This window comes from Gastrolobium bilobum, unplaced genomic scaffold (genome assembly GCF_033153095.1).
Source record: "Gastrolobium bilobum isolate Gb01-03AN ecotype WA unplaced genomic scaffold, APGP_CSIRO_Gbil_v1 utg8637, whole genome shotgun sequence".
Taxonomy (NCBI): domain Eukaryota; kingdom Viridiplantae; phylum Streptophyta; class Magnoliopsida; order Fabales; family Fabaceae; genus Gastrolobium; species Gastrolobium bilobum.
Genome location: NW_026898325.1, coordinates 219,546 through 247,486, shown reverse-complemented (window position 1 = coordinate 247,486; position 27,941 = coordinate 219,546). Strand labels below are relative to the sequence as shown.

General features: G+C 33.9%; 2 protein-coding genes across 15 annotated transcripts; one reads left to right on the top strand and one right to left on the bottom strand.

Annotated features, from left to right (window-relative positions):
- The first annotated feature begins 99 nt into the window (after positions 1 to 99).
- On the top strand, positions 100 to 27,729 carry LOC133314906 (uncharacterized). The gene is made up of 16 exons (XM_061516436.1): positions 100 to 360; positions 540 to 677; positions 837 to 918; positions 1,225 to 1,301; positions 1,425 to 1,525; positions 1,906 to 2,035; positions 2,411 to 2,527; positions 2,615 to 2,697; positions 3,622 to 3,688; positions 3,917 to 3,995; positions 4,185 to 4,276; positions 4,678 to 4,821; positions 26,435 to 26,714; positions 26,879 to 27,174; positions 27,284 to 27,424; positions 27,521 to 27,729. The coding sequence occupies exons 1-16, from the start codon at positions 250 to 252 to the stop codon at positions 27,638 to 27,640; spliced, it is 2,058 nt and encodes a 685-aa protein (XP_061372420.1). The 5' UTR covers positions 100 to 249; the 3' UTR covers positions 27,641 to 27,729.
- On the bottom strand, positions 7,958 to 19,460 carry LOC133314907 (uncharacterized). 14 transcript variants are annotated; one of them, XM_061516439.1, is made up of 11 exons: positions 19,368 to 19,460; positions 19,078 to 19,115; positions 18,609 to 18,967; positions 17,619 to 17,763; positions 16,114 to 16,209; positions 15,984 to 16,026; positions 13,213 to 13,328; positions 12,377 to 12,555; positions 10,521 to 10,559; positions 10,205 to 10,419; positions 7,958 to 8,922 (listed from the first exon to the last, which is right to left on the bottom strand). In XM_061516439.1, the coding sequence occupies exon 11, from the start codon at positions 8,832 to 8,834 to the stop codon at positions 8,181 to 8,183; it is 654 nt and encodes a 217-aa protein (XP_061372423.1). In that variant the 5' UTR covers positions 8,835 to 8,922; positions 10,205 to 10,419; positions 10,521 to 10,559; positions 12,377 to 12,555; positions 13,213 to 13,328; positions 15,984 to 16,026; positions 16,114 to 16,209; positions 17,619 to 17,763; positions 18,609 to 18,967; positions 19,078 to 19,115; positions 19,368 to 19,460; the 3' UTR covers positions 7,958 to 8,180. The 14 variants fall into 14 exon arrangements, with proteins under 14 accessions (XP_061372423.1, XP_061372425.1, XP_061372422.1 ...); XM_061516441.1 differs by lacking the exon at positions 12,377 to 12,555; XM_061516438.1 differs by lacking the exons at positions 10,205 to 10,419; positions 10,521 to 10,559.
- Positions 27,730 to 27,941: the final 212 nt, after the last annotated feature.

The following is a 27,941-nucleotide window of genomic DNA, read 5'->3' as shown; positions in this document are numbered from 1 at the left end:
AACATGAAGGGATCCAATCAGGTTGCGCCATGCTGTCAGAAGCGAATAGCATATTTCTAGGTTCTTACGCTGGCTTATCAAACCATACTAAAAAAAAAAGGAAAAAGAAAAGAAAAGAAAAGGAAAGAAAAAGCATCATCGAGTTTTGGTACCATTTGTTTTGTTGCAATCCAGCTCAGATTGATCAGTGGAAACACAATCCGTACTTCAACGGAGTACATTTCGGATAATTTTGTGAGAAGAAATAGAATGGCTGATCCGCAGCCCCTGCTGCTCAACGATTCCGAGCCAACTCAGTTTCAAACCGGCAGAACCACCCGAGTCGCTTCCGTTGACGTCTTCCGTGGCTTCTCTGTCTTTGTAACTCTCTCTCTCCTTCTCTCTCTCTCTGGTCAACAAGTATGTTTTATTTGCTAAGAAATTGAAATTGAAATTAATAAATGAATAAAGATCTCCTGCTTGTAGGAAAAATGAGTTTATCGATGATTTCTTTAAGTTTGCTTAAACATATACATAAAGCTATTTGGTACTGTTTTCAGCTGATGATATTGGTTGATTACGGTGGCTCCATCTTCCCCATCATTTCCCATGCCCCCTGGAATGGTCTTCGTTTGGCTGATTTCGTCCTCCCATTTTTTCTCTTTGTTGCTGGAATTTCCCTTGCTCTTACATATAAGGTAACTATTGTTGTTAATGCTACTTTTTCTAATTATGTTTGATAAAATTACTCTTCAACATAGCATTTTGAAAGAAGCAGTATCCATGTACCTAATATAATTAATTAAAGGCTTCTTCTTCACCCTTTTTCTTTCTTTTTCCCCCTAATAAAACGTCAGAGAAGGCCGCAGAGAAGAGAAGCTACATGGAAAGCCTTACTTAGAGCAGTGAAACTCTTTATTCTTGGTATTGTTCTTCAAGGTAGTAATATCTTCTTAGCCTCTGCCATTGATTTGTACAACACAACATTAATAAGCTCAACTAAATTGTGTGTGTGTGTGTGTGTGTGTGTATATAAGAATTTGTGGAATACATTTTGATGGAATCAAACCTTGTTTACCCAAATTTTCTGTAGTATCCAACTGTAAAGAACCTCATTCATAAGCTTATTAAAAAGGCCCTCGCTCATAAGCTTAAGCTTTTGGGTTGAATTGGTTCTTTACACCAACCAAGTGTTTTTGTCATTCTAGTTTCATCAGCTAAATAAACATAATTTATTCATTTCAGGTGGTTATTTTCACGGAATAACTTCCTTGACTTTTGGTGTTGACATTGAAAGAATACGGTGGATGGGCATTTTACAGGTACATCCGTCATTTACATAAACATTTTGATAGTGTTTTCACTACTTTACACTTTTCATGCTAAGTTGACTGTACAAAGAAATGTAACTAATATAATTAGGATATGGTGATCTATGAATCCAGAGGATATCTATTGGATACATTGTTGCAGCTTTATGTGAGATCTGGTTTCCAGCTCCGCGAGGGAAAGAATTAGGTTTCATCAAAAGTTATTACTGGCATTGGTAAGGTTTTCACGTCATTTTTGTTTTCCATAATATTAAATATGAGAGCTCTCGTGTCTTTATCTGCTCAATTAAGATTGTCTCAAAACAAAATCAACCTTGATCAGTAGAATCAATGTGATAATTCAGATAACTATTTGCTGCCGCTGGATGTTCAAAAGTAAAACTTAGATCTAGCTTGGCACTCACCGAAGTCCAAAATCCCAACCCAAAGATGTTAGTAGAAAATTAACTACATTTAAATAACAGGATTATTCCATTTTACATCCACTTAAATTAGCAAATTATAGTATTATTCACTGAGTATTGCAAACAATATATTCATATTTCTTTTATGTAGTTTTCCTTTCCTCTTAATTTTACAAATTATTTTTATGCAGGTTTATTATGATAATATTGTTGGCACTTTACTCGGGATTATTGTATGGTCTATATGTTCCAGATTGGCAGTTTGATGTATTGGCCTCAGCCTCTTCTTTGCCTCCAATTGATGGTGGCAATATTTACACGGTAAGAGCAGGCTCAGCACCCCTCACCGGCACTTTGCTATCTTTTATGTGCTTCAATTTTTGTTTTGGATTTGACCTGAATGCTTATTAATATTGAAATACTTGCTAGTCCTGGGCACCTGTTTTAAGGTTAGTGTGAAACTGTACATACGGTTCATGCTACAGCGATTGTCTCTAATAGTAATATTCACGCTTTCCTACTGTTGCCTTCAAAATTTGAATTCTTATTAAATTTGACTCTCTATGATAGTTGTCCAATGCTTATTATTCATTGTCAAAAAGTTTACCTGAGCGCGTTCATTTTTGAAAATGTACTTCTAATCAAATTCAAAATATTTAATTCATAATGCTTGCAATGTTCTCAATTCAATATCAGGTGAATTGTTCGGTGAGAGGTGATCTTGGACCTGCCTGTAATTCTGCCGGAATGATTGATCGCTATATTCTTGGTCTTGACCATCTGTACAGAAAGCCTGTTTACAGAAATCTTCAGGTATCTTGTAGTTGATCCCATTTCTTTGCTCGATGCTTTACAGCATAATTTGACACATTAATGCTTTATTGATGATCTAACTTCCAGGAATGCAATATGTCTAAGGGCCAAGTTTCAGATAGTTCACCTTCATGGTGTCATGCTCCTTTTGATCCAGAAGGCATTTTAAGGTGACCAGTCGAAACTTTTGATTTTTCCCTGGGATTCCATAGCTAACTTCCTTCATGTTGAGTTGCACTTTTATCTTGTTAAGTTCTTAGACAGGTATGCTGGGTGCAATTTAAAGCTTCTTTTGCAGATTAACGTGATCTCTCTTCTGATCAGTGATCTCATGGAATTACACTTTGTAAAAGTAAAATAAAGCTTATAGCATGCTGGTTAAATGCAATCAGATTCGTGTCACACTTGATCTGGAAGCTTTAGTAGATGTACCTCCTAGAAATCTCCGTTAAGCAGTATTCCATTACTGGTTATTGAAACAATATAACAGGGTCCAAGTGATATTGTTCCAAATAAAACCTGCTTGATTTTTCCTTCTAAACTCCCTACCAAAAAGAATGAGGTCCTTGTTTGATTTATGCTAAAAGTAACTTTACCAAACTCCTTGATGGAGGAGTCCTTGGTTGGGACAATCAACATACCTAAGTATTTACTTCAATTACTTTTGCAGGCATCTTTCTTTAACATACACTTTGTTTTCATTAGAGTTTTAAAAGGCTTCTACTTTTGGAAAGACCGAGTTGTGATGTGCTTTCAGTTGATGTTCACCTAGAGGTCCTTATTTTCTGGAACTGTCGTACCTGACTGATCTCATGTTTGTGTGTTATCTATTGTGCTTAATGATGTGATCACTTCATGCATTGATTCTTTCAACCGTAATCTAGGTTTCATGATTGATTGAAAGACCTAAAAGGCTCCTTTTCTACTGAATAAATAGCAGATATTGATATAATCTATTCATTTATCCCAATGCTTACATTCTTTTATGATTTTTCATTGATAGTTTGGCAAAATATATTTATTTAACAGCAACTTATATGTTGATTGTATGCTTTAATTAGTATTTAAGTTGTGTTAGTTTTACTTGTTCACAGCTCCATAACAGCTGCAGTTTCATGCATAATTGGACTTCAATATGGTCATGTTCTTGCCCATCTACAGGTGAGATCATATATCAAGTTTACTGAACCTCAATGGCCTGTGAAATTTTAGTGTTCTCAAAGATATGAGTTCTTTAAAATCTTAACTCTGTGGTCTAATAGTACACTTCCCTTTGTAGCTTATTTTGGCACTGAATCCTCCCATATCCGTTGTAAATTGTGGCTTGAAATTTTCTTGTTGACTGTCTGGTGGAGCTGACCTTTTACTTTTCTCTATCTTGTACTGTAGGATCACAAAGGGCGCCTAGACAACTGGCTGTGGTTTTCAGTTTCATTTTTGGGTCTTGGATTGTTCCTAGCCTTAGTAGGTGTGTGCTGTAAACTGTCTGGGGGTATCTTCAGTTTGTGGAATACCTACTAGAAGTTACTAATTGATAATAGTTCAAGCATTTTCTATTCATAATCATATTTTTTTGTTTTTAGCAAATCAACTTCTTTCTACGTTCATTGATGCCATTGAAAAAGTTACGTTGATTTTTTACATTTTTTCATTTCAGGCATTCCTCTGAACAAATCTCTGTACACAGTCAGTTATACGCTACTAACATCTGCAGCTTCTGGTCTCACATTCATCGCTTTATACGTTCTGGTTAGTTCTAAGTGTTGTGACAAGAGAAAGCTGTCTACAGATAGATATTATATACAATACCTGTTTTTTATTTTAGTACAATGACAACATGGGGATTTAAACCTATGACCTCCAACAAATTATCAAACTTTTGACCACTAGCTTATTCCTAATGGCTTATATATAATGTAGAGTATTGTGCCATTGATCAGAGTTTAGTTTTGGCTTCTATACAACGTTCTTTGGTCATTATCTTTCATTACATTATTCCTACCGTATGCACTGTGTTTTGTAACATTTATTTTTGCATGACTCTCCATTTTCTGATGTCAAAGGTTTGTCGTTTCCATTCTTTGTAGGGATCATTTTAATTTGGAACGAACCCAATTTGACCAAGTTGTAATACATTTTCTCCACTGCAGGTAGATTTCCATGGTCACAGGCGTTTGACAACTGTGTTTGAGTGGATGGGAAAGCACTCCTTGAGTATATTTGTCCTTGTATCTTCAAACTTGGCCGTCATTGCTATTCAAGGATTTTATTGGAAAAAACCCGAAAACAACATTGTAAGACTCTGTTGCATGCTGCTTTATAGTTTATACCGGAAAAAGTTCATGGTACACCCAACAAACAATTGACTATATTGTTTGGCTGTAATTTTCTTCCTTGCAGATACATTGGATTGTGACACCTTTTAAGAATACATAACGTCCTCGCATCCTATTCAACTGCTGTTAACTTTACACCCCTCGCCTTTCATATTGTATATCTTCAAAGCAAAGTGACGAAAAGAGGGAACAAGCAAACAAAATCATTGCAGACAGGCTCTTTCCAGATATAACAGTAAGTGCTTACAGAATTGTATAGGTACTTTCCAATTGCACAACTTCAACAATATATTTTCAATACGTATTATTAGTTGAGTTTTTTTATTGCAATGATTATTGATAGCGCCCATGCTCACACTCTCTCTTCAACTGGGCTGGCCCAGGTTACAGCATTACCCCTAAATCCTCTTTGAATCTTTCATGTGTACAAAAGAAAAGAATTCCACACGTTCCTTGCAGCAGGCTTTACTCTCACGTGTAGGACATATTTTGATACGCGGGAATCTTATGAGAATATGTAGATAAGATATTATGTATAACATGTTTAGTTATTAGGATTCCCATATTTGATAGTTTAATTTAAATGCAGTATCAGAAATAATTTCATATGTTGTCAGATTCATTAAATAATTTACAAACTTATTAAATGATGTGACAACACATCATTGGATAATAATGTGCAATTTTTTTTAACACTCGTAGTGCATTCAAATTTGATTCTATTTGATATGACAATGTTAGGTATCCAAACTCTACAGTCTCCTTTGGTTGTACTTTATCTGCCATAAATTTTATGAATTTTAATAACTTAATTGTACGCCTATTTAGAACAACACATCACAAATTGAAAAACTAACAGCATGCACCTCAATGGGCGAGATTAATTTTTTTTAGCAAATACTGAACTTTCATTTTGAAATGATGTTATATGTTAGGTAGTTTATTTTGTTGGTAAATTATAGTAATGTAAAGCAATCAGCTCACCTAAAAGTTTAAGTTGGTAAGTGATGTGCCTGTAATAGTTTTATATTATATTTCTATAACATACCTTCTCACACAGGTCAATTTTTTTGTTCCATCTTATGTTGATTTGATTTCACTAGAAAATGGAAGCGGTGAGGATTGATCTTATGTTCCTTTGATCACCTTAGCTCTGATACCATAAAAAACAATCAACTCACCTAAAAACTTAAGGCAATAAGTTATAGGTCTTTAAATTAATTTGTATCATTTGATGTTTTTCTTCTTTTTAACTTGCCAAATTGGGCCATGGAAGAAGGAACCAATGCACTTCTTTGATTACCAAGGTATCCGAAATAGCCGAGTGCCATGTTGATGCTAAGCCTATGATCCCGTTAATTATTTATCAAAATTTTAATAATGATGTTAATTGTGATACACAGCATTATTAACGAAATCAAATATGGGTCAGTATTTTCAGAGTCAGATTGCTGTGTTGCTTTTGTGCCACAGCTTTGCAAGCACAGGGAAGATAGTGTGCTTTGGGTGCTCCTCTTTGATCTGCCTCCAATGTTCTTATATATTTTGTAGAAAGGATTGAAGTAAAGAACACAAGGGTCAAGTGAATACAACTCTGGTATCCAAAAATAAAAATAAAATAAAAATGCATACAACACTAGTACAGTAGTTCTTGAAATTGATGGCTTGAAAATTAAAATGACAAAGAAGCAAACATATAAAAAAGAATTTGAATTTTTTTTTTATGTACTTTTAGATTGAAATACCTCTCTTATTTGGTGTCATATAATGTTACCTATATTAGTTATACAAGTCATTATTTATTTATTGAAGTTAAAGACAACAATGACATCCTTCTATGACGGATGTCTACGATTCCCAATCCAAGCCCATACAAGTTTATAACTTTGGGAGTGGGCCAACTTTCCCGCAGTGCCTTTTTATCAATCTTTGCCCTTTGACCAAAATCTTCTTTCATTTGGCGTTTAGTTTTGACGGTATGAAAATTTCTCTGGCAAACGCTTTATACCATATGCAATCAAATTAATAGTTGATAATTCGATATATATAAAAGATTGTATGTACCATATTAGAAATATACTCATTTTTATTTTTACATATGCTGATGATTGATTATAGTAAATATATTAGACCTTATTCAAGAATTACTTCTGAATGCAAATGATCATATTTTAATTAATGCCTTTGAAATATTTATTGAAGATATAAATTTTTTAAAAAATTATTCAATTTTTTTATGTATTAATGATTATAGTTTTGATTAATTTTTTTTTTAATTCTGTAACAAGTATTCTTAATTCATTCATTAACAGGACCTGTTATATTTGTTTTTACAATTATAATCTATCAAACATAAAAATAGAATGTAATCAATTTCCCTTCATACCTATATTAAACAAAAAAAATAAATATTTACATTATATTTCATTCCATTCTCACTCTTATTTTCACTCTCTCAAAACCATTGCATCCAACCGAGCATAACCGTAAGTAACGGAGGATTAGAGGTATAAATCAATATTTCAAATTCATGCAAAGATTGATCTTTCATTGTAATTCTCCTATTTATCCTAGTTTATAAAAAGTTGAGTCAGACTGTGGTTGGTGAAACTTCCACAACGGCTACAGGTCCAGTTATCCTCATTTTCAAAGGAAGAAGCTGAAATCATGTTATTTTGTCACCAAGAAATAATATTATGCGAGAGCTCACTTTCAATTTTCAGTTATTACTCGTGAGTTAAGCATTACCAATCAAGAGAAAAACCAATGCTAGAGCTCGACACTTTACCAATTCAAAAAGTGGTGATCGTTCCCTCGGTTGATGCTTCTCTTGTAAGGTCCTATAGCATGAAGGTTCACTGGCTCAATAGAAGTGAAGAAAATCCATATACGTGTAGGTAGCCTTATTCTTGTATCTTTGCACGGAGGCTATTTCTTGGATAAATAAAGAGTAACCATGACCTCTTGGTCACAAAGGAAAAGCTTTAAGTGCACCAAAATTCAAATGATAAAAAAAAAGTTATAGAAAACACTAATTTGCTTGTATTTAGTAATGTTACTGAATATGTATGCAAATGAATATCAGAACTAGGAATACTACTTTTATTCAATATAGAAGGACACGAAGGATAATGTTTCATAGCTGCAAAAAATCAAATTTTCGGTTTATGCTAAAAAATGAGCACAACTTGAAACACAACACCAGCAAAATTTGTGGTATCCTTGGCCAACAACATGAAATTTTCAAAATTTCAGGTAACTTGTAAAAATTTTGAATACTGGAAGAAACATCTTTCCAAGAAACAACATACATCACTTCATTCCAGAACAACTTTTGCACCAAGAGCTTTCATTTTCTCTATTATCTGTTCTCCTTCTTCCTTTGAAACACCTTTCTTAATAATAGAAGGTGTTTTTTCAACCAAATCCTTTGCCTCCTTCAAACCTAAATCAGTAAAACCGCGAACCTCCTTAATGACTTTAATTTTCGAAGCCGCTTCATAGGACTCCAGTTTCAATTCAAATACAGTTTTTTCTGGCTTTTGCTCCTCCTTGGCTGCTGCTGGTGCTTTTGTTGCCATTCCGGCCAAACTCGCAGCTCCGGGTTTCATAAACCCCACGTTAGGCAACTCCTTAATCCCCATTTTCTTCATCAGAATGAGACCCAATTCGGCAGCTTCGGCTAGCGTAAGAGATGCCATTTCATCAACAAGCCTGAAAACTCTTTCTGATGGAGGGCTACGGTGCTCAGTAGGATCAAATGTTGCAGGATCAAAATCAGCTGGGAGACTTCTTTGGTCGATTTCCACTTCCTCGACATCCTCCTCCTCCTCCTCTTTCCTTGCAGCTTGACCAAGATTTCTTGAAAATACTTTTACATTACTAGCATTAAGCCCTACCAAGGTTCGATGAAAAGGCTGTCTATATAAACCATTCGGTAAATAATGCCTTATTCTTAAAAGTAAGTTCATTCTTGGCTTGTAAGGTTGCTATATCTCAGAATGGAAAATCAGTCCAGTATAACACACATTGTAAACTCCTATTCCAGTAAATAAAATCCTGAAACCAGAACAAAACAAAACATTTTGTTTAAATATCATCATCCAAAGCTTGTTGAAATACTGTTTATCTTATATGAATTAAACTTTCAACTAACATCATTAGAAAACCAGCAAAATCAAATACTACAATGGCAGAATCGGAAAGAAAAAGTTGTGCAAGAGTCCTGAAAATTGCATGTTTGTCTAAAGTAAATTACTAAATTTTAAAGAAAGATGGACCCAACACTATGCATATTCTCATGTCATGGATGATTTCATAGAAATAAACAGTTCTTGAAGAATTTAGAAACCACTCGAAGTCAAAGCTTAACAAAATGGAAATATAAGAATGAGGAACAGATAGGAAACGCAAGAAATCACAAATTACACAACAAATTAATACCCTAAGCATAACTGCCAAACCTTATATAAGCCAAGCAAAAGTCAACACTTCCATGCATCCTTCATCATAACCCCACAACAATGAACAGGCACGCCAAAAATAAGTTCTCAGACCAAAAATAAGTTCTAATACCAAAAATAAAATGTATGACATGTACACCAAGTTATGAAACTCAGCAAAAGTTAACAGAATAATACAAAGAATAAATAAATAAATAAAAGTTCAAGAGTTTTGCCACTGAAACAGAATATTAAACTTCGAAAACATCAAATCATCATTCCAAGGGAACCACTTGCAGTGTCAGCTATACCAAATCCAAGATTAAAAAAATATACTTTTTAACCTTGTTTGCAGCAACAGGCAAAACAAGGACTTAAAAGGGGCCACCCCGGCCCGTTAGGCCCTAGCTCACGCGAGCCAGGGCTAAAAAGCCCGCAGGGCCAAAAAGCCCGCATATTAAATAGCCCGCACGGGCCAAAAAATCACATAACCCAATGGGTTAGGACCAGCCCGCGGGCCAAAAAAAATAGTTTTCTCTTTGATAACATGAAATCAAACATGAACCAAATACAAATCCAAATTCACCCCTCCATACTTAGAATTAGAACCATTAAACACTGTCATTAAATTAGTCAAAAAAAAAAAAAAAAAACTTAAACAGTGCAGAAACATTCGGTCTTTTCCTGGCACTTTCCAAATAATTTTAACAAAATACTGAGTCATCAATTCAATTTTCTCCTGTATATTATTGTAAAGATCCATCACTAACAAACAATTCACCAAGTAATATTTAATGCATTTTCCCTGCCTCTATCAAGGACACCAAAAATTCTCATCAATGAGGAAAATCTATAATGGTATAAAAAATAAACAATCATAAAAAAGGTAACATAGTAACTGCAAATTATATCCTTCAAGACAAGCTCAGCAGTTTTGTCAAGCCCCATCCAAGAAAATTGTTTCAAAGAATCAGCTTGTGTGTCTTTTTCCTATAGAATTTTATCCAGTTTCCTCTGGATTGTGGTACTTCGCAAATTGTTTCAAAATTGTTTCAAATAAATAACAAGGTCGTTTTGAACAATTCCACATGCAAGGTGTAATCAACACTGTTCCCTGCGAATTGAAAAGTGAAAACACTAATAATTCATTCCTTCAATAGAAACAGAAATAATGTCACAATATGGAGGACCCTTTGAAGTTTGAACCATTTATACCTATGCATCACTTGTAATACGTGGACTTTCATCAATGGACTGCAGTGAATAAAATTGGCATAAAGTGAATCTACTAGTACTTTCCGAAAATAATTTGAATGAAGTTTTTATAGCACCAACAAACTTGGAATATTTCATGGTTTATTTTATAGGACCAGCATGCATGACATAACATCAATAATGGTCAGCATGAGCAACAATGAACAATAATAGTCCAAGGTAAATCAAAACAAAATAAATATTCCAAGTTTTAATACTACTGTACATGGTCTTTGTCTCGACGAAGTAAATAATACATCAATGACGCAGCAAAACCGATATAATGGAATCAATAAATCTTACACTATCAACCACCATTGAAAATATGAGTACACTGACAAATGTATTCACAAGAACTTAAAAAAGTCAACTATAGACCTGTTGAGGGTGGCGCGGCTTTAAAATAAAATAGTACAATTATTGATGATAGAATAATACGTATAGAAATGAATGAAGGTATCAAGATCCGACTTGTGTGCCTATAAAAACCAGTGCAAAATACAAGTTGAACATCTCCAGCAAAAACAAGCAATCTCCATTTATTTAATTAATAAGAAAGAAAGTGAGAGTGACTGGTAAAGACATGTCTGGAGAAGGAGATCATGGGATGGGGATAGAGGAAGGGATGAAACTGAAAGACATCTCCAAATTTCATATTAGTCTTTTAATAGCTATTTTCGTAATATGTTAACTCATTGTGCCCCACTTTTATGCAATTATAAACCACAAGCATTACAAAAGTAATTGCTATTATGCTTTAGCCGCTAACAATGAACAAGCTGCAGCCAAAGCAGCTGCTGTCAATGCTGATAGTGGAGCTCCAACAATGTATCGGGTTTAACATTATCTCAATATTGTCATTTTAAAGTCATTGAATGCTTATCATTCTGAAAGATATTTGTAAACAATATCACTAACAAAGTTGGAGATACTTCAAAATCAAAGAACATTGAAATATTTTAAATGAGACATAGTCTATTTTTTTAGTAAAATGTCATTATTAAACACAGTCACAAAATAAAAGGGAGCACCAATCTGATTGCAAGGTAGAAATTTTCCAAAATACCCCACCAATTCTCTCTAACACACACACATAACGATGTTGAAGATAGAGTTGATCTTAAATGTAAAGAATCACTGGAATTGTATAAGACTAAATAAGGAAATCTCTCTCTCTCACACACACACAGTCACACACACAATGATATTAATTTTCTTCTTTGCAGATTTGACAAGATCATAAATAAGGAAATCCCTTCAATCGTTGTATACGAAGATGAAAAGGTCCTAGCATTTCGGGACATCAATCCAGAGGCTCCAGTTCATGTTCTTGTCATTCCAAAATTTAGAGATGGATTAACAGAACTTGGGTAGGTCACTAATCACCCTTTTCTATATGTACACTAACAGAAGGCTTTGCACGATTATTCTGTTTAGGGAAAAAGATAAAGTATTTATATATAGCTTCTTATATTTATATAAACTTTAACCTGAGGCTCCCAAGATAGTCTTGATGAACGAAGGCTCCCTACGCTTTAAGCAGGTTTTAAACATACCATGCTTGTGCGAGATTTTAAATTCCAAAAACATTTTACCTCGATTATGTGATAAACAACAAATTTCAATTAACTAAGTTCTCTTATTGTTTGGTTATATTAAAGGAGATATAAGCACAAAACAGAGGGAATTCTCCTCAGCAGCTGATGATCCATCAAGTTGTAGCAAGTGAACACATCATGGTTTTAACAAGCCCTATATAATGTCACAAATAAATGGAGTAACAATGCTAAAGCTACTGGTATATTAAATGGAGATACCTTATTGTTTGCTGAAGATAAGGGAATCAAAGTTATTTTGTGAGAGTGCACTTAGAATCTATGAGAATCCCATGCCTGGGGTCCCTCCAGAAGAGATTGCTACTGGTCTTACTAATGTTTCAGCTATCTATGAATCAATGAATGAGCTTGAACCCGCACTCAAGTTACTCCACAAGGCACTAGAAAATACATGATAAACACAATACTCTTTTCAAGAAAAAATGTTACTGTTAACAATTGCTCCCAAAATAAGAAAAGATGGGAAGAAATGATCACCATCTACATCATTTACCAAACAAAGTTACTTTGAAAAGCTCTCACGGTTAGACTTGGCCATAAAGGTAATAAAAATAATCAAAACTAAAATAAAATCATGTGGTATGGGAAAAGCTATGTATCTCCCTTATCATCTAGATCTAGCCATTTACACCCAGAATCAATTAAACTCGATACAGTGCGGAAAAAAAGCCAAACCAGAAATAGAAACCAATTTTCTAAATGTAAACGAGAACTAGCACAGGGAAAACAACTAAATCTAACTTCGTTAGAGTAGTAACACTGAATTCCTTAACTGGGAATGGGGTATAGCACCAAAGTAGTATCCAATTAAATGTCTTGAAACACATAGAAGATGGTGAAGATGCAGAACTTCCGAAGAAGGTAGATGCATCGGAGAAGGATTTACGAGAAAAGGAACATACTAAATGGTAAGTATTGCATTTTTATGTTAATACATTATGTTCATGTAATGAAAATACTCATCACCCAGTACCATCGTTAAAATTTTTAGAACCAAGGCAACAAGAGCATATCAGTTTGAACAAAAAAAAAAATACCAAATAGTTGATGAGAATACAAAAATCTCATCGGTCCTTCAAAACAACAAATACTTGTGCAAGATTCGATGATAGTGGCAGAAAACAACACCCTTGCAAAGCTGGAATATCAACCTCTGCAAACAAATCCACAAAATCAAAGAAAAATTCAAAACTCGATAGAACAATTTAAATTGATAAAAAAAAAGACCCAGATGAAATTTCAAATTTAAAGGGCAAACACCCCATGATAACATATGAAGCAAGCAGAAAAATCCTAAGAAAAACATATGAAGCCATTGAGGAGAAAAAAAACTTGTGAACGGAAACCGTACCTTTGTAAAGAAGAAGAAGAAGAAGAACTAGTTGAAGCAAGAAGAAATCAGAAGAGAGTCGAACAACCTTTGTGAAGAAGAACTAAGAGAAGAAGAAGAAAAAATGGCTCGTGGAGAAGAAGATCGACGACAAAGAGAAATTAGGTTTCGATAAAGGGCTGGCCCGCGGTTGACCCTTCTGTAACCCCAAAAGAACGAGGGCCAAAAAAAATGGGCCGAAAAGTAAACCTACTATATGAGGGCTAAAAATCGGGAGGGTTGAAAATGAGGGCTCAAGGGGTGGCCCATGGGGTTAGGGCCTTTTTGACAGCTCTAATGAACGATGCTCTCTTATCTACCTTAGCATGTATCCTTGCGTTAAAGCAATGGAGTACTGGTGAAGATCAAATTAACAAAGGTAGCAGGGAAATACAATTATTAGGAATATGGTGGGAAAGTGAGTTTGGTAGGAAAGCTAAAAAAAAATTGTTTAGTACGACGAAATATTACCGGAAAAATTGAGTTAAATTTTTTGAGTCTATATTTGGTTGAAGATTAAATATTGATAGGAGAATGGGTTAAAAAGAGTAAAATAACCTTTTTGTACTTTTTGAATGTGAATAGCCCTTGTATAAAGTATGAATGAGTGTGTCTTCAACATTGGTTGCAACATCAAAGAACACTGTTAATCTCTTGATCTCCGTGCCATCTAGCCGGTTAACTACAAATACCACCTTGGATGTTGTAGTATTTGAGAACAGTGCTTTTATCCCATTTTATAAACATTTTTCAAAGGCTAGGCAAATAAGTTTGCTAGGAAAATATTTGAATACTCTGTACCAAACATGGACTACACAAAATACCAAACTCAGATGCATGGGTATCTTTTGTGAACTCTCCTACCAAACACTACCTAAATTTCTCCTAGCTATCACATCCTGCGCTGTTTATATGAATGCATTGTCCTGATATTCCTGCAGGTCTTGAATTCATTGAGTCAAACATTACTTCAATCAATGATGAGAAGCAACGCCCTCCCATAGGATTTGATATACTTTTTCCTTCTTTGATTGAATATGCACAAATTTTGGGCATTAACCTTCCAATTGGAGCTGCAAGCTTAGAATCAATGATCCAGAAGAAAGAAATAGAGCTCCAAAGGTAGTATTTTGGTCTTCTCTTATATATATTTCAACATTTTTCCTGTCATTGAAATGTTTCTGATTTTTTAGATCCTTTTAGCAATTTATAGATGCTAAGAATTTGAAGGTAGAAAAATCTTATTTTCGACTTTGCCTGAATTCCCTGAACTGACCACTTTAAGTCCATTTGTCTGAACTTAGGGGCAGTCAAAACAACTCAGAAGGGTGGAGAGCATATCTAGCATATGTTTCAGAAGGAATGCTGAAGTCACAGGACTGGAAAACAATCATGAAGTATCAAAGAAAAAATGGATCTTTGTTTAATTCACCTGCTACAACAGCAGCTGCTTTTCAGCACCTTAAGAATAATGACTGTCTTAATTACCTCCAATCAGTATTAGAAAAGTTTGGTAATGCAGGTATGTTTTCACTTTTTAGACTTATGTTTCTCTGAAATTACTTCTATTTACAATTATTTTTATCATTAATTGGCCTTTTTTTTTAAAAAAAAATAAAAAATCAGTTCCAACAGTTTATCCTCTGGATATATATGCCCATCTCTATATGGTTGACAGTCTTGAAAGGTTGGGTATTACTCATCATTTCAAAGAGGAAATTCGAGGTGTGTTGGATGAAACATACAGGTAATAATCCATTTGAAAGGCATACACCTTTCAAGGTGAAATACTAATATGTCATGCACTGGAGAAGTTGGAAGAAAAATATAAATGTATGTGATGAATACCATTATTTAAAGTATTAAGCAGCCTTAGATAGCAAGTTTGAAAACACTCAAATATTTGTCTAAGCATAGAAACTAGACCTGTCAAAATGGGTCAGCCCGGCCCATTTAGCCCTAGCCCGCGTGGGTTAGGGCCAAAAAGCCCACAATGATATAGGCCCACATGGGCCAAAAGCCCTAAGGGTTAGGGCTAGCCCCTGGGCCTTCCAAAAATTTAATATGTATTTTATTGTTTAAAAAAAAATTCATATTTGATATAGCAATGTATGTCAAAAGTCCTTACCTGTTACCTGCATTAAAAATAGATTAAGGAGCAACATTTTCTCATAAAAAAAAAAGTGACAGCATATTCTCATAGATTATTGGAACACTAACGAAAACAGATTTTATAGTAATGCAGAGGAAACTGAGATGGCTAAGGGGGTCTATGACTATGAGTCTATGACACTGCTATGGTATTATTGAAACTGAGAATCCAAGGTCGAATAGCACAAATGAAGTAACAAAAACACAATGATATTCACCAACTAACAATGAGGAGAAGAATACAGACAAGCTTAACATTATTAGTGTTAATATTTAGCTGAGGCTCACCAAAGTACTTCTTGTACTGCCAAGCAATTCTTAGATCCTTTTCCTGCAGTTATAAGCATAATAAACAAATTATATTACCATAATAAAATTTAAAATAGTTACAGAGATAATATGTCGAACAAATACTTACATTACACAAAACAAGATTAACTTCTCCTTCTTGAGTAAAGAACCAAATTGCCTATATGACGTAGTAGAAAACGCTTCAGAATGTTTTTGACCAGCTCTACACGTTGAACATGAATGTTACATTATTAAAGTAACCTAGCAAACGTTAACTATAATCACCTACACACAGCAAAGCTGCTTCTTCATGTTCTTTGTTACAGCATTATGGAGAACTAACTAAAAAAAATTCAATTTTGAAATTAAATAACTCTGAGCTGAAGATACTATTCCTTGGTCGAATAGTTGAAATTAACTAATACTTATAATTAGCTAACAACGATGGTTTGATAAAATAATAAGAATTATTTACTTGGTATTTTATGAAATCAAACAAATGTTGGTTGAAGTGATAGTAGAGGAATAAGAATGGTAATAGATGTATCTTTTGTTGTGTAAAAATTTTGGGAAGTGGTAGTGACTAGTGAGTACCATGCATTGTAAATGGAGTAACAAATTAAGTACAAGGCAGTTTACATTACATACCGGAGACACAATTGGACACATGGCGGTTACATAGAGATAATATGTCAATAAATTCAATGCTATCTCCGGATTACCTTCGGTCAAGGGAAGTATTTGGTAAATCTCCTTTTCTCATTTACAAAATACATGCACATGTGCATATCTGTACATAAATGTTATAATACTAGGATTGGATTATTATATTTTATAGCTTGATTCTTTGCTCACAGCCGAGTCCTTGTGAGTTAGAATAGGAAGAGAGAACTAAGTAATAATCTCAAATGACTCAAACTCTTAATTATCAATATTAATATTAAGCTTACATCCCTAAGACAGATAGTATATGCCTTATATAATTCTGAATATACTAAGGCAACCAAACCAAAGGTAAGAGCAAGTAATCCTAATATTGAATAATAAGAATTAAACTTGATCCAACAAGAAATAACATATCCCATGAAAGTTACACCATAAATCTGTCTCATCTCGTTATATTGCATTCTCCTCTGTACTTTTAAAATGGAATGCAAAAACAAACCCCGATTATTTTATCTCCAAGCAGGATTCTTAATCCATAAAGGTTGCATATTGTATTTCATTTCTTCAAATACTTATTCATTTGATTTTGATAAATCATTTAGTAATACTTTCTGTTATGTTCTTGGTATTTCCAAAAGGCAGCTGAGTTAGAAATTGAAGCTTATCCATTGTTGGATGAAATAACATCTAAAATCAGTACTCTAAATTTGAAACGTGCTTGCCGGTTAAAAAGCAGACTTGTTGCCCTCACTAGAAGGGTTCGTATCCACTTCCCAAAGACAAAACAAAAAACCAATTAAATAAACTTAAAAAAAAGTAATCCCAGAGACACAAAAAATCCCAATCCCCCACACAGCCAAGCCAATGCTTCATACTGACTTCAAAATCAAAACTTAAGAACTATTACGTGTCCATTCATATTATCCCTAAACTAAAATTTCCATAGGAAAAAAAAAGAGTAGGTACCTTTCCGACAGTATCAACAATACGATCTATACAGGGTTATAGACAGGTTCAACAGAGCCAGGTTTAGCAACTTTCAAAGGAGATTTCTTTCAAAGAATTGGGTTCACAGACAGATGAAACACTGATCTTGTATATTAATTTCACCCTGGAAAGACAACCAAGAGATATTCAGTCACAATTGACATACATAGAACAATAAGCAAAAACCCCAAATCTCAAATTCAAGTTCTGATCAAATTGCCCTTCTACTCAAAATTGATTTTTTTTCCGAAGGGGTTATCATATCAATCTTACTCATAAGCTAAAAGCAAAAGAAACCATATTTCGTATCAATTAAGATGGAGTGATTAGAATTGCAGTTAAAAAAACAAAGGAAAAAACAGAACAGGTGGAGAATCATGACAGAAAAACGAATAAGAGATAGCAGAAACTCACATCAAAAGTTAAGCATTAGATGAAGATTAATGAGAGAGAGAGAGAGAGAGAGAGAGAGAGAGAGAGAGAAAATAGAATTGTAGAAAGAGAACGGACGAATGTAATCGAAAGTGCATATCCTGTCCTGCACCGGTTTAAAATAGACAAACATCCAAATCATCAAATGTTTTAATTAATAACAACACTTTGACTTCACATATTTGTTTTTTCAGCTAAAATAGTTAGGGTAAAGAAACAGTAGTTGCTGAAACTCAAAATCGCATAAATATTCTCGCACGAAAAGTCAAACCAAGAGTAAATCACGGAGAGAGATAGAGGAACAAAGGGAAATTCTCAAACTAAGTCAATTCATAGCAATCAGAATTCGAAAGAAAAAAAAAACACAACACACCCACACTTTTTTTTTTTTTGGTCTTTGGGGGTCTTGTAGAAGCAACCAAGCAACTGATTTTCCAGTGGCCACAATCGATTCTAACATGCATTACTACAAAAAAAAAAGAAAAAAAAAAAAGCAGTGAATACAAGATTTCCCTCATTGCTTAACGGTCTTCTCACCGAGTGAAGAAATGAGAGAGAGTCGTATTGTGTTCGGTGAAGGAAGAGTGAATGGAGTGATCAATGAAGGTCGCGTGTGGTCATCTCATGGAGGCAACGATTTTGGCGGAGATCGGCGATGAATGCAGAAGACAGATCAAAATTCGTCACCATCGTTTACAACCTTCTACCATTTCACATCGGATTTCAAATGTTCCTCGATTTTTTTCTCCCACGCTTTTCTTAAATCACCGTCACCTTTGATCTAGGTTTAAAATCCAGAGAGAGGAGTGGCCAATGGGGAAGACAAAGGAATTATGGAGAGTGGAAACAGTGGTTTACAACTAACTGCACTTTACAGCCCAGGTGGAGAATCATGACTGAAAAACGAATAAGAGATAGCAGAAACCCACATCAAAAGTAAAGCATTAGATGAAGATTAATGTGAAAGAGAAAATAGAATTGTAGAAAGAGAAGGGTATGTATATACCTGATTGAAATCCACGTAAGTTCGTCATTCACGCGAACCTGAAATCTCCAAATTCGAAAATTCATATTAATTTAAGAAAAAATAAAAATCAGGTGTGAATAATGAGTCCTTGACTGAAAGAAAAAACATCTCATCTCATCTCACGAATGTACATACAGAATAGAAGCTTAAATTTGAAACCCATTTTTTGGGATTGATTATATGCGAAAGAACGAAGAGATGCATACAATAGAAATAGAGAAAGAGGAAGAAGAGCAATGAAAAATGAACCTGAACTCATATCAACTCACCTGCTAGTTTTCTTCTTCCCCTCAGAGTCGAGTGTGTGAGAGAGGCTCTTAATTAGAGTTTGACGGTAAGGAGAACGATAAGCCAACCCTAACCTAACCCAATAAATAAAAGGGTAATATTACTCTCTAACACGAGAGTAGTTCTCTCATGTTACAGAGAGAGAATCCAAGTAGGACTCATTATTTAAAAAAAAAAAAAAAACACCATTTCTGAAATGAGAGAAAAGAAAATAATTACCTCATGTAAAATAAATGAGTCATATGGGTGAGGACTAAGATGACACTGTTACACGAAAGGCTGAAAAATTGATGGGACTTTCATAGAGCTGAATGGCTGGGTTAGGGCTTTTTTGACAGCTCTACATGGTCCACATTGAGGCTGCCTTCTCCTTAGAGTTAACAATCAACACAGTGATTAATTATTTTGGTAAAGAGATCTTGCAAGCAACTGCCTAATTTAGGGGCACATAAATGATGAAAGCCCAGCTAAGCACGAATGTCATCAAAACCAGGTTCTTTATTATGAGAAAAATTTTAAGTTCTGTTATCAAAAAAAAATAAAAAAATTTAAGTTCTCTCTCGGAGTAAATTGTTTTTACTACTCATGACTCATGAGTCATGAATAACGAAGTGTGTACTGTTTAATTATAATATGAGTCATTACACATTATTCTGTATCACTTTAACTATATTTTTAATATTATAATTAAAGCGGTATAGAATGAGAAATATTTATTAGGATTTTTATAATTATTGTAGGTTGAAATCAAAAAAAATAATAAAAAATGTGATAAGAGCCTGTTTAACACCTCTCATTTTTTAAGCTAAAATTTATTTTGAAGCTAGAGTTAAAAAAATAGAACTACAAGCTATTTGATAATTATATAAAAAATTTAGCTTAAAAGCTATTCATTTAAAAAAAATACACATTTCAAAAAAAGCCGATACAATTTTTAAAAAAAAATCCTTCCTCGGAGGTTTTGGCTTTTAACTTTTTTTTTTCATTATAAAAAAAATGATCTTTTTATTATAAGAGCTTTTGTAAAAATCTGTTTGACATAACTTATATTTATAAGAAAAAGAAAAGCTAAAAAAATGACCTTTCAAATAGGTACTGAGTCATGATTCATATGAGATGTAATATAAAACTCACTTAATTAAGAGATAATTTTATTTAAACTTTGATATATGTAACACTCACTAAAGTGGGCAACAATATAAGCCCAACCAATAGGCCTATAATAAGAACGAGACTAGTAGTGGCGCAGCCACGTTCGCTCCACCCAATGCCTTGACACAGATTAGTTTTTAAAAATTAGTCACGTTTTAAACGTGTGTAAACAACCGTAGTTAGGATGCAGCATCTGAAAGGGATAAAATTTAGTCTTTGGCACTAGGTAAATTTTCTTGGCACGGGCTAAGTAGTTTTGCTAATTCTGTTATTAGAGAGTAAGGTTAATAAGTTTGATTATATCCCCATTCGTGGTATGTCATAAAATAATTGTTCCACAACTTGTCTAATTGATAGTTGTGAACTGCAAAAAAATATTCTAAATTTCCAATCCTTATAAAAATATTGAAACACACCCGATAGCTTTTTGAGATATCAAGAATTATATTTCTAACAAATAAACTTAAAACATTTAGTGTTCTATCTTTTTTTTGAAAATATTTTATCGGTTTATCATTTCACGACTAATTTGATTCGGTGTAGGTTTAGCATTAAAGTTTTAAATCTCTCCCAAAAGTGATATTCAGGAAGATCAAATATATATTCTCATCCCATATCTTCAGCTTCTATGCGCTAATTAAATTACCGCTATTTTGTTAAATATTTAGTGTTCTAATATTACATAACAGTGACTTTATTTTTTCTCATAATAAAACAATTTGTCAAGGAGGTCTTTGAGGAAGCTAGTGCAATTGTTGTCTATCGTGTCTTCCAATAATTGACGGGTCTTGCAATTTTAGGAAGTGTGTCAAGAACAATTTTAATCTAAAAACTTAAATTGACAGGTGAGATTATATTAATGATTTTATACTTTTCTAATATGTTCTATTTATGAGAGTCTATAGGATTTGAAGGGTAAATAATACATAAGTTTACCTACCTGTATTAAGAAATTTCATAATACTTAATCAATTATTAATTAAATAGGGGTGATAAGGGTCTATAAAAAAAAAATAAAAAAATAGGGGTGATAAGGAATAATTCCGTTACCACTTAGTCATTCCAGCTCTGATATTATATAAAAGAATAATTTTAACCCAAAAGTTTAAGTCGATGAATGGTGATATATTAATGGTTTTATTATTTTCTATCATTGAATACATTAATTTTTTTACAAACAAATAACTTGAAAACATTATTTTACACATTTTAATCATGAACTAAGTTTTTTGAAGAGGTACATGCTTGTCTATCAAAAAAAAAAGAGGTACATGCTTGTCCCCTTCGGCATAATTCGGTGATTTTCTTCTAAAAATTTATGTTATGAGAAAATTTCTCTTAATTGGTAGATCCTAAAAAAAGCCTTGACGTAGTTATTTTTTAATCTTGAATTAATCAATCAAATAAGCCTTGATATATCTGTAACTTTAATATATTCAATCAAATAACAAATTTATTTATTTGATCATAAAATATATAATTAATATATATATATTATTTTTACTCTATTCCATTTCATCATATTTTTCTTTTTCTTTTATTTCATCAATCATCTGGTGTATAAACTTAGCCTAAAACGCGATTCCCTATCTCTCAGCTGGTCATCAGAGAAGGATCTAGAAAGATCAATACAGCAGTTTCTAAAAAGATATGGCCGCAACGCAACTTAAATGTGTACAATGATCTGTTTTTTTTTTTTTTTTTTTTTTGTCTTTTCTTATTGACGAGTGTTAATAATGTCACGAATTCAGTTCAAGTGTGCTTCCAGGTTATAAGTTAATAAATTAAAAATCGTAACTATCAAAGAAAATAAAACATATTCAATATCTTAGATAATAAGTTAATATTTAAAACTTCTTTTTATTCAATTAAAGAAGAAAATATATATTGTTTATTAATAAAATAATTTTAATTTCTAAACATGCACTCTTAAAATAAATTCAAATTAACTATAATATTTTCATGAAAATAATGTTCGGCTTTAACATACTGTATTTAAGTTTTTTTACATTAGTTGTGAACTTTCCTGGGGGATTTGAATTGTCACGGCGCAATATTCGTTGCAATTTTAGAAACACTTAAAAGCGGGAGGGACCGAAACCAGTAGTATTTAGTACTTTTAACAACTGGATATCCGAAAGTGGGAGGAAGCGAAAAAATCTTAAGTGTTGTTTATTTGAAAAACTTAAATTAATTAGAAATTAATATATTTTAATGTGATTTACATAATTTAACGTGTATAAAGTCTTAATTTAAGCAATAATAACAGACGTTAAAAGCTTCCGAGCGAAAAATTGTATAGTATTACAGTTGTAGATAGAATGAATCAATGAGAGTATATCACTTTAGTTGATTTTCTTCAGAAGAAAAAAGAATATTTTTATATTTTATACTATATATTTTTTAAAATGTATAGTATAAAATATCCGATCACATCTAATGATATGTATCTCGTCTACTGAAAATGCTTGGGTTTTTGACCCAAAAAATGTGAATTTAAAAAAAGTCTACCTATTTAGTTTGTTGATCAAATATTTTATCAGACTAATGCAGAAAAATGTGTTTTAGATAGCTATGTATTTAATCGCACACCTAAGACATGTGTGTTTTTGACTGTGACACGACTATGTCATGGAACGCATTCTTGAACATGACGCATTTTGGTACTGCGCTGGTTAGAATTGTCAGAAACACGCACCCTAATACATATATGTTCAGACGCGTACCAGGTACAGACGTACTTAAATTTTTCAAAAATGTGCACTTGGTACATACGTATTCAAACACATACCAGATTCAGACGTATTTAAATTTGTTAAAAATATGCATATATCATGTACGGAACTAAATACGTAGTCATCTAAAATATGTCTTACCAGATTAATCCGATAAAATATTTGGTTAATTAACTAAACAAATGTATTTTTTTAAAATTCGCACTTCTTAGTTCAAAAACCCAAAATGCTCTCCTTCTGAGCCGAGGATGGAGCTGGATTCTCAGCCAGCTAATGCCACATGACGTGATCCTTCTGGATTAGTCAGTCCATTGCGACATGTCCCACTCCTACTCATCTTAGGTCCTACTTGTCCAGACCCTCACATTCTACTCCTTTCCATTCCCAGATAATGTTTTATATTTCCATTCTACTACCTTAGTTTTTAAAATGTTTTGAACTTATTTTTTTAAATAAAGTTAACATTAAATTATATTCAATAATAATAAATAAACAAAGTCAAATCTGAATCAACATATAGATTTTATCAATTATCAAATAGTATATTTCTGATATTCTCTTATAGTTTAAAATTTGTATATTTCATTTTTATTCTCTGTATTTTAGCAATAATACATGTTTAATTACATTATTAATCTGTAAAAAAAACCAAATCATCTAAAGTATTTTCTCATAATAATATTACCTATAAATCAACTTATATTAATTTATTATATAATCTTTAAAAAAAATTAAATGTTACTGACTTGATAATTATAGTCGAATCGCACAGACTTTCACCGGTTCGTTTATTGGCCCAGTTTTTAAAATAATAGAATATCTTTCTATAACCAAGGTTTGTTTGTTTGTATTAAATATTAGTTAAATAGAAATGGCAGATTACAGCGAAATAGCATCGTTTTGAATGCTTAGAACCTCCACTCGACGTTTGTGCTTCTTAAAAAAAATGATGCCGTTGATAGGATAAGGACAGGGCATTTAATAGATGGCAGAGCAGAGGACATGTTTGATGGTGATTTGGCATATCAGAATTAACTTCAGAATTCAGGTACCCAACTATAAGCGGAACACTAACCATTGTGTCACTGTTTCAAAATAAATTTATTTAAATGCTACGCTAAAAAATAATTTTATCAAACTGACACGAGAGCAAGTTTGTCCAAAGTAGTAAAAAACTTGGTATGCTGATGTGTCAGTTTTCTGGTGGTGTCAGAGTTTACTTTTGACACAGACGACCTCTGCTGCATGCAAGCCACGTGGCCTGGCAAGTGAGGCATTAATTGCTACCAAGGTCGCCTGTGTCAGAAGCGAACTCTGACACCACCAGGAAACTAACACATCAACATACCAAGTTCGCTACTGCTCTGGGCGAACTTGCCCTCGTGGCAGTTTGGTTAAATTGTTTTTTGGCGTGACATTTAGATATATTTGTCTTGGAACAGTGGCACAATGGTCACTGTTCCGCCATAAGCAGCACTAAACTTTTAAGGGACAATGATCATATTATCACTTTTTAGGCAAAAATTTATCTGATTGCCATACCTCAAAAATTTTATTGTCAAAATGTCTCGTCACAATCCCGCTGGTCTGACAAGCGGGAATGAATTGGACACGTGTCAGCGTCTCAATGGTCAACCATTCTTGTTGGGCTGCCCAGCTAGAATGACAGAATGCTGACACGTGGCAAAAGTACTAGCATTCCCTGGATGTCTGTATTTTTGCCACGTGTGTTAGCATTCTGTTATCCTAGCTGGGCACTCCAGCGAGAATGGTTTACCATTCAGACGCTGACATGTATCCAGTCCATTCTCGCTTATCAGACCAGCAGAATTATGACGTGATATTTTGACATAAAATTTTTAAAACGTGACAATCAGATAAATTTTTATTAAAGGGGTGGTAATACGATGAATATCACAACTTTTAATACATCCGCTTTACCGATTTCACTATATTCATTTACTAAAATGATTAAAAAAAAATTTTGTTTTCTTTAATATTTCCTTAAAATTTTCCCATTTAGTAGTACACCGATAATATTAAAAATATATCCCATGAGCAGAGTCAGAAAAAGTGAGTATAAAATTTGAGCAACATTAATATTTTTTATTTAAGGGGTGAATGGTTTTTATGTGTCTTTGAAACAGTTGTCGTACTGAGCGACACGTATGCGTCTGCCACATTAGGGACCATAGTCCAAACCAGACCGGAACTCATTCGTTGAGGTGAGAGATCACTGAGCAGAAAATAACCACTTCATCCATTTTATTCAACGGATACTTTGAAAGCAATGTTTGTTGGAAACTGAGCCGAAGTGGTTTCCCTTGCCCTGCCGTTGTCTAAAAAGTAAAAATGTATAGTATCATAATTGTTTTAAGCAGCTTTATAAAGATACTTATACAGCTTTATCATCTAATTATAACTAAATATACAATACTTTATATATAAACATACTATCATTTATAAACAAATGCAAAAGATATATTTTACTAAAAAATAAAATAAAATAAAATGCAAAAGGTGTATATTTAAAAGTAATGTGAAGATAACGTTTTTAAATCTCAATTATGTAAAATGTTTTTAATTTTTACTGCATTTTAATATCATAACAACAGAATTGCCTTGGCGTGCTAATTGCTAAACACTTTTCAGTGACAGTGAGATATGGTTTGTCTGTTTTGGGGGGTGTATAGTGAGATATTTTGTCTTTTGAGACGAGCAAATACACGTATAACGTGGAAGAGTCTAGATAATAATCTACTTCATTAATAAATTAAGTAGAGAGAGAGAGACATAGATTATGAAAGAAGAGATGACCGTTGTTGTTGGTGTGTCATGTGTGGGGGTGGAATTGGTTGCCAGGCTGACATTGTTGTGGTGGCTACCCATTAGATGATTAGCTCTCACATGGTCGAGCTGTTCAACCCTGTCCCACTTTCCCTGTGTCAGTGTGTGTCTGTCTTCTACTGTTTTATGTTTTTTTTTTTAACATTCCAAAGTTGCCCTTGCCTTATCCACACTCAACTCAAGTACTATACTACTCCTTTGCCCTTCTCTTCCCATAAAAAGGACCAACCCCTTCTCTCCTCTTCGCACTCTGTAACAAAACTAACACGACTCAGATAGAGAGAGAGAGAGAGAGAGAGAGAAAAATGTCGAAGGAAGTGAGCGAAGAAGGGCACCAGAGCCATCACGGGAAAGACTACGTAGACCCACCGCCAGCACCTCTCATCGACTTAGCTGAGATTAAGCTCTGGTCCTTTTACAGAGCTCTCATTGCCGAGTTCATTGCCACACTCCTCTTCCTCTACATCACCGTCGCAACCGTCATCGGTAACAACAAACAAACCGGACCCTGCGACGGTGTTGGCCTTCTCGGCATCGCCTGGGCCTTCGGTGGCATGATCTTTGTCCTCGTATACTGCACCGCCGGTATCTCTGGTAACAAACTGATCACTTAATCTTCTTTTTCTTTCCTTTTTACTTTTATATATATATATATATATCTATGTGCGTACGTAACGTAACTTTGTGAACCAGTGTTTGTTTTTTTTGACTGTGACATTCTGAACGGATTTTGTTTGTTTGTGTTGTTTTCTGAATAGGTGGCCACATCAACCCTGCGGTAACTTTCGGCCTGTTCTTGGCTCGGAAAGTGTCTCTGATTCGAGCTATTTGTTACATGGTAGCACAGTGCTTGGGTGCTATTTGTGGCGTTGGTTTGGTGAAGGCTTTCATGAAGCACTCCTACAACTCTCTTCATGGCGGTGCTAACATGGTGAATACTGGCTACGCTAAAGGCACTGCACTGGGTGCTGAGATTATCGGCACTTTTGTGCTTGTGTACACCGTTTTCTCTGCCACTGACCCCAAGAGAAGCGCCCGTGACTCCCATGTCCCCGTATGTTTATGTTTCCACTTTGCACCATTTATTATTCAATTACGTACTTATCGATTTCGTGCTGCTTAATTGGGTTCTGTAATTACTAAAAATGGGTCGGGTTGTGCAGGTTTTGGCCCCGTTGCCAATCGGGTTTGCTGTTTTCGTGGTTCACTTGGCTACCATACCAATCACTGGTACCGGGATAAACCCTGCTAGGAGCTTTGGTGCTGCTGTTATCATCAACGATACCAAAGTTTGGGATGACCATGTATGTAATTTTTTTTTTTTCTTTCTTTGAGATTAATTAACGTGCATGTTCATATTTTCTTAATTAACTCGTGGTTTTGTTTGTGTGTGGTTGCAGTGGATCTTCTGGGTTGGGCCATTCGTGGGAGCGTTGGCAGCAGCTGCATATCACCAATACATACTGAGAGCAGCAGCTATCAAGGCATTGGGATCTTTCCGAAGCAACCCCACCAACTAATGAAGACAAACATGAACAGAGAGTTAGGATAGAACTTTTGTGTTTGCATTCATCATTTATTCGCTTGGTTTGTGTGTATGAGTAAGATTTAGATTATGGTGATGGTGACCCTTCATTGCTTTTGTAATTTACTATTTATTTCTTTGGTTTGTTTGTATGAGATGATGATGCCCATGCTGATAATCTTTAATTTCTTCTTTAATTTTTTTTTATAAATTACAGTCTATTTTAATTTCGCTAGCTTTGGCTGCGAATGTTCACGGAATAGCTTAGAGTGCCGCTTTAATTTCTTGCAACATAA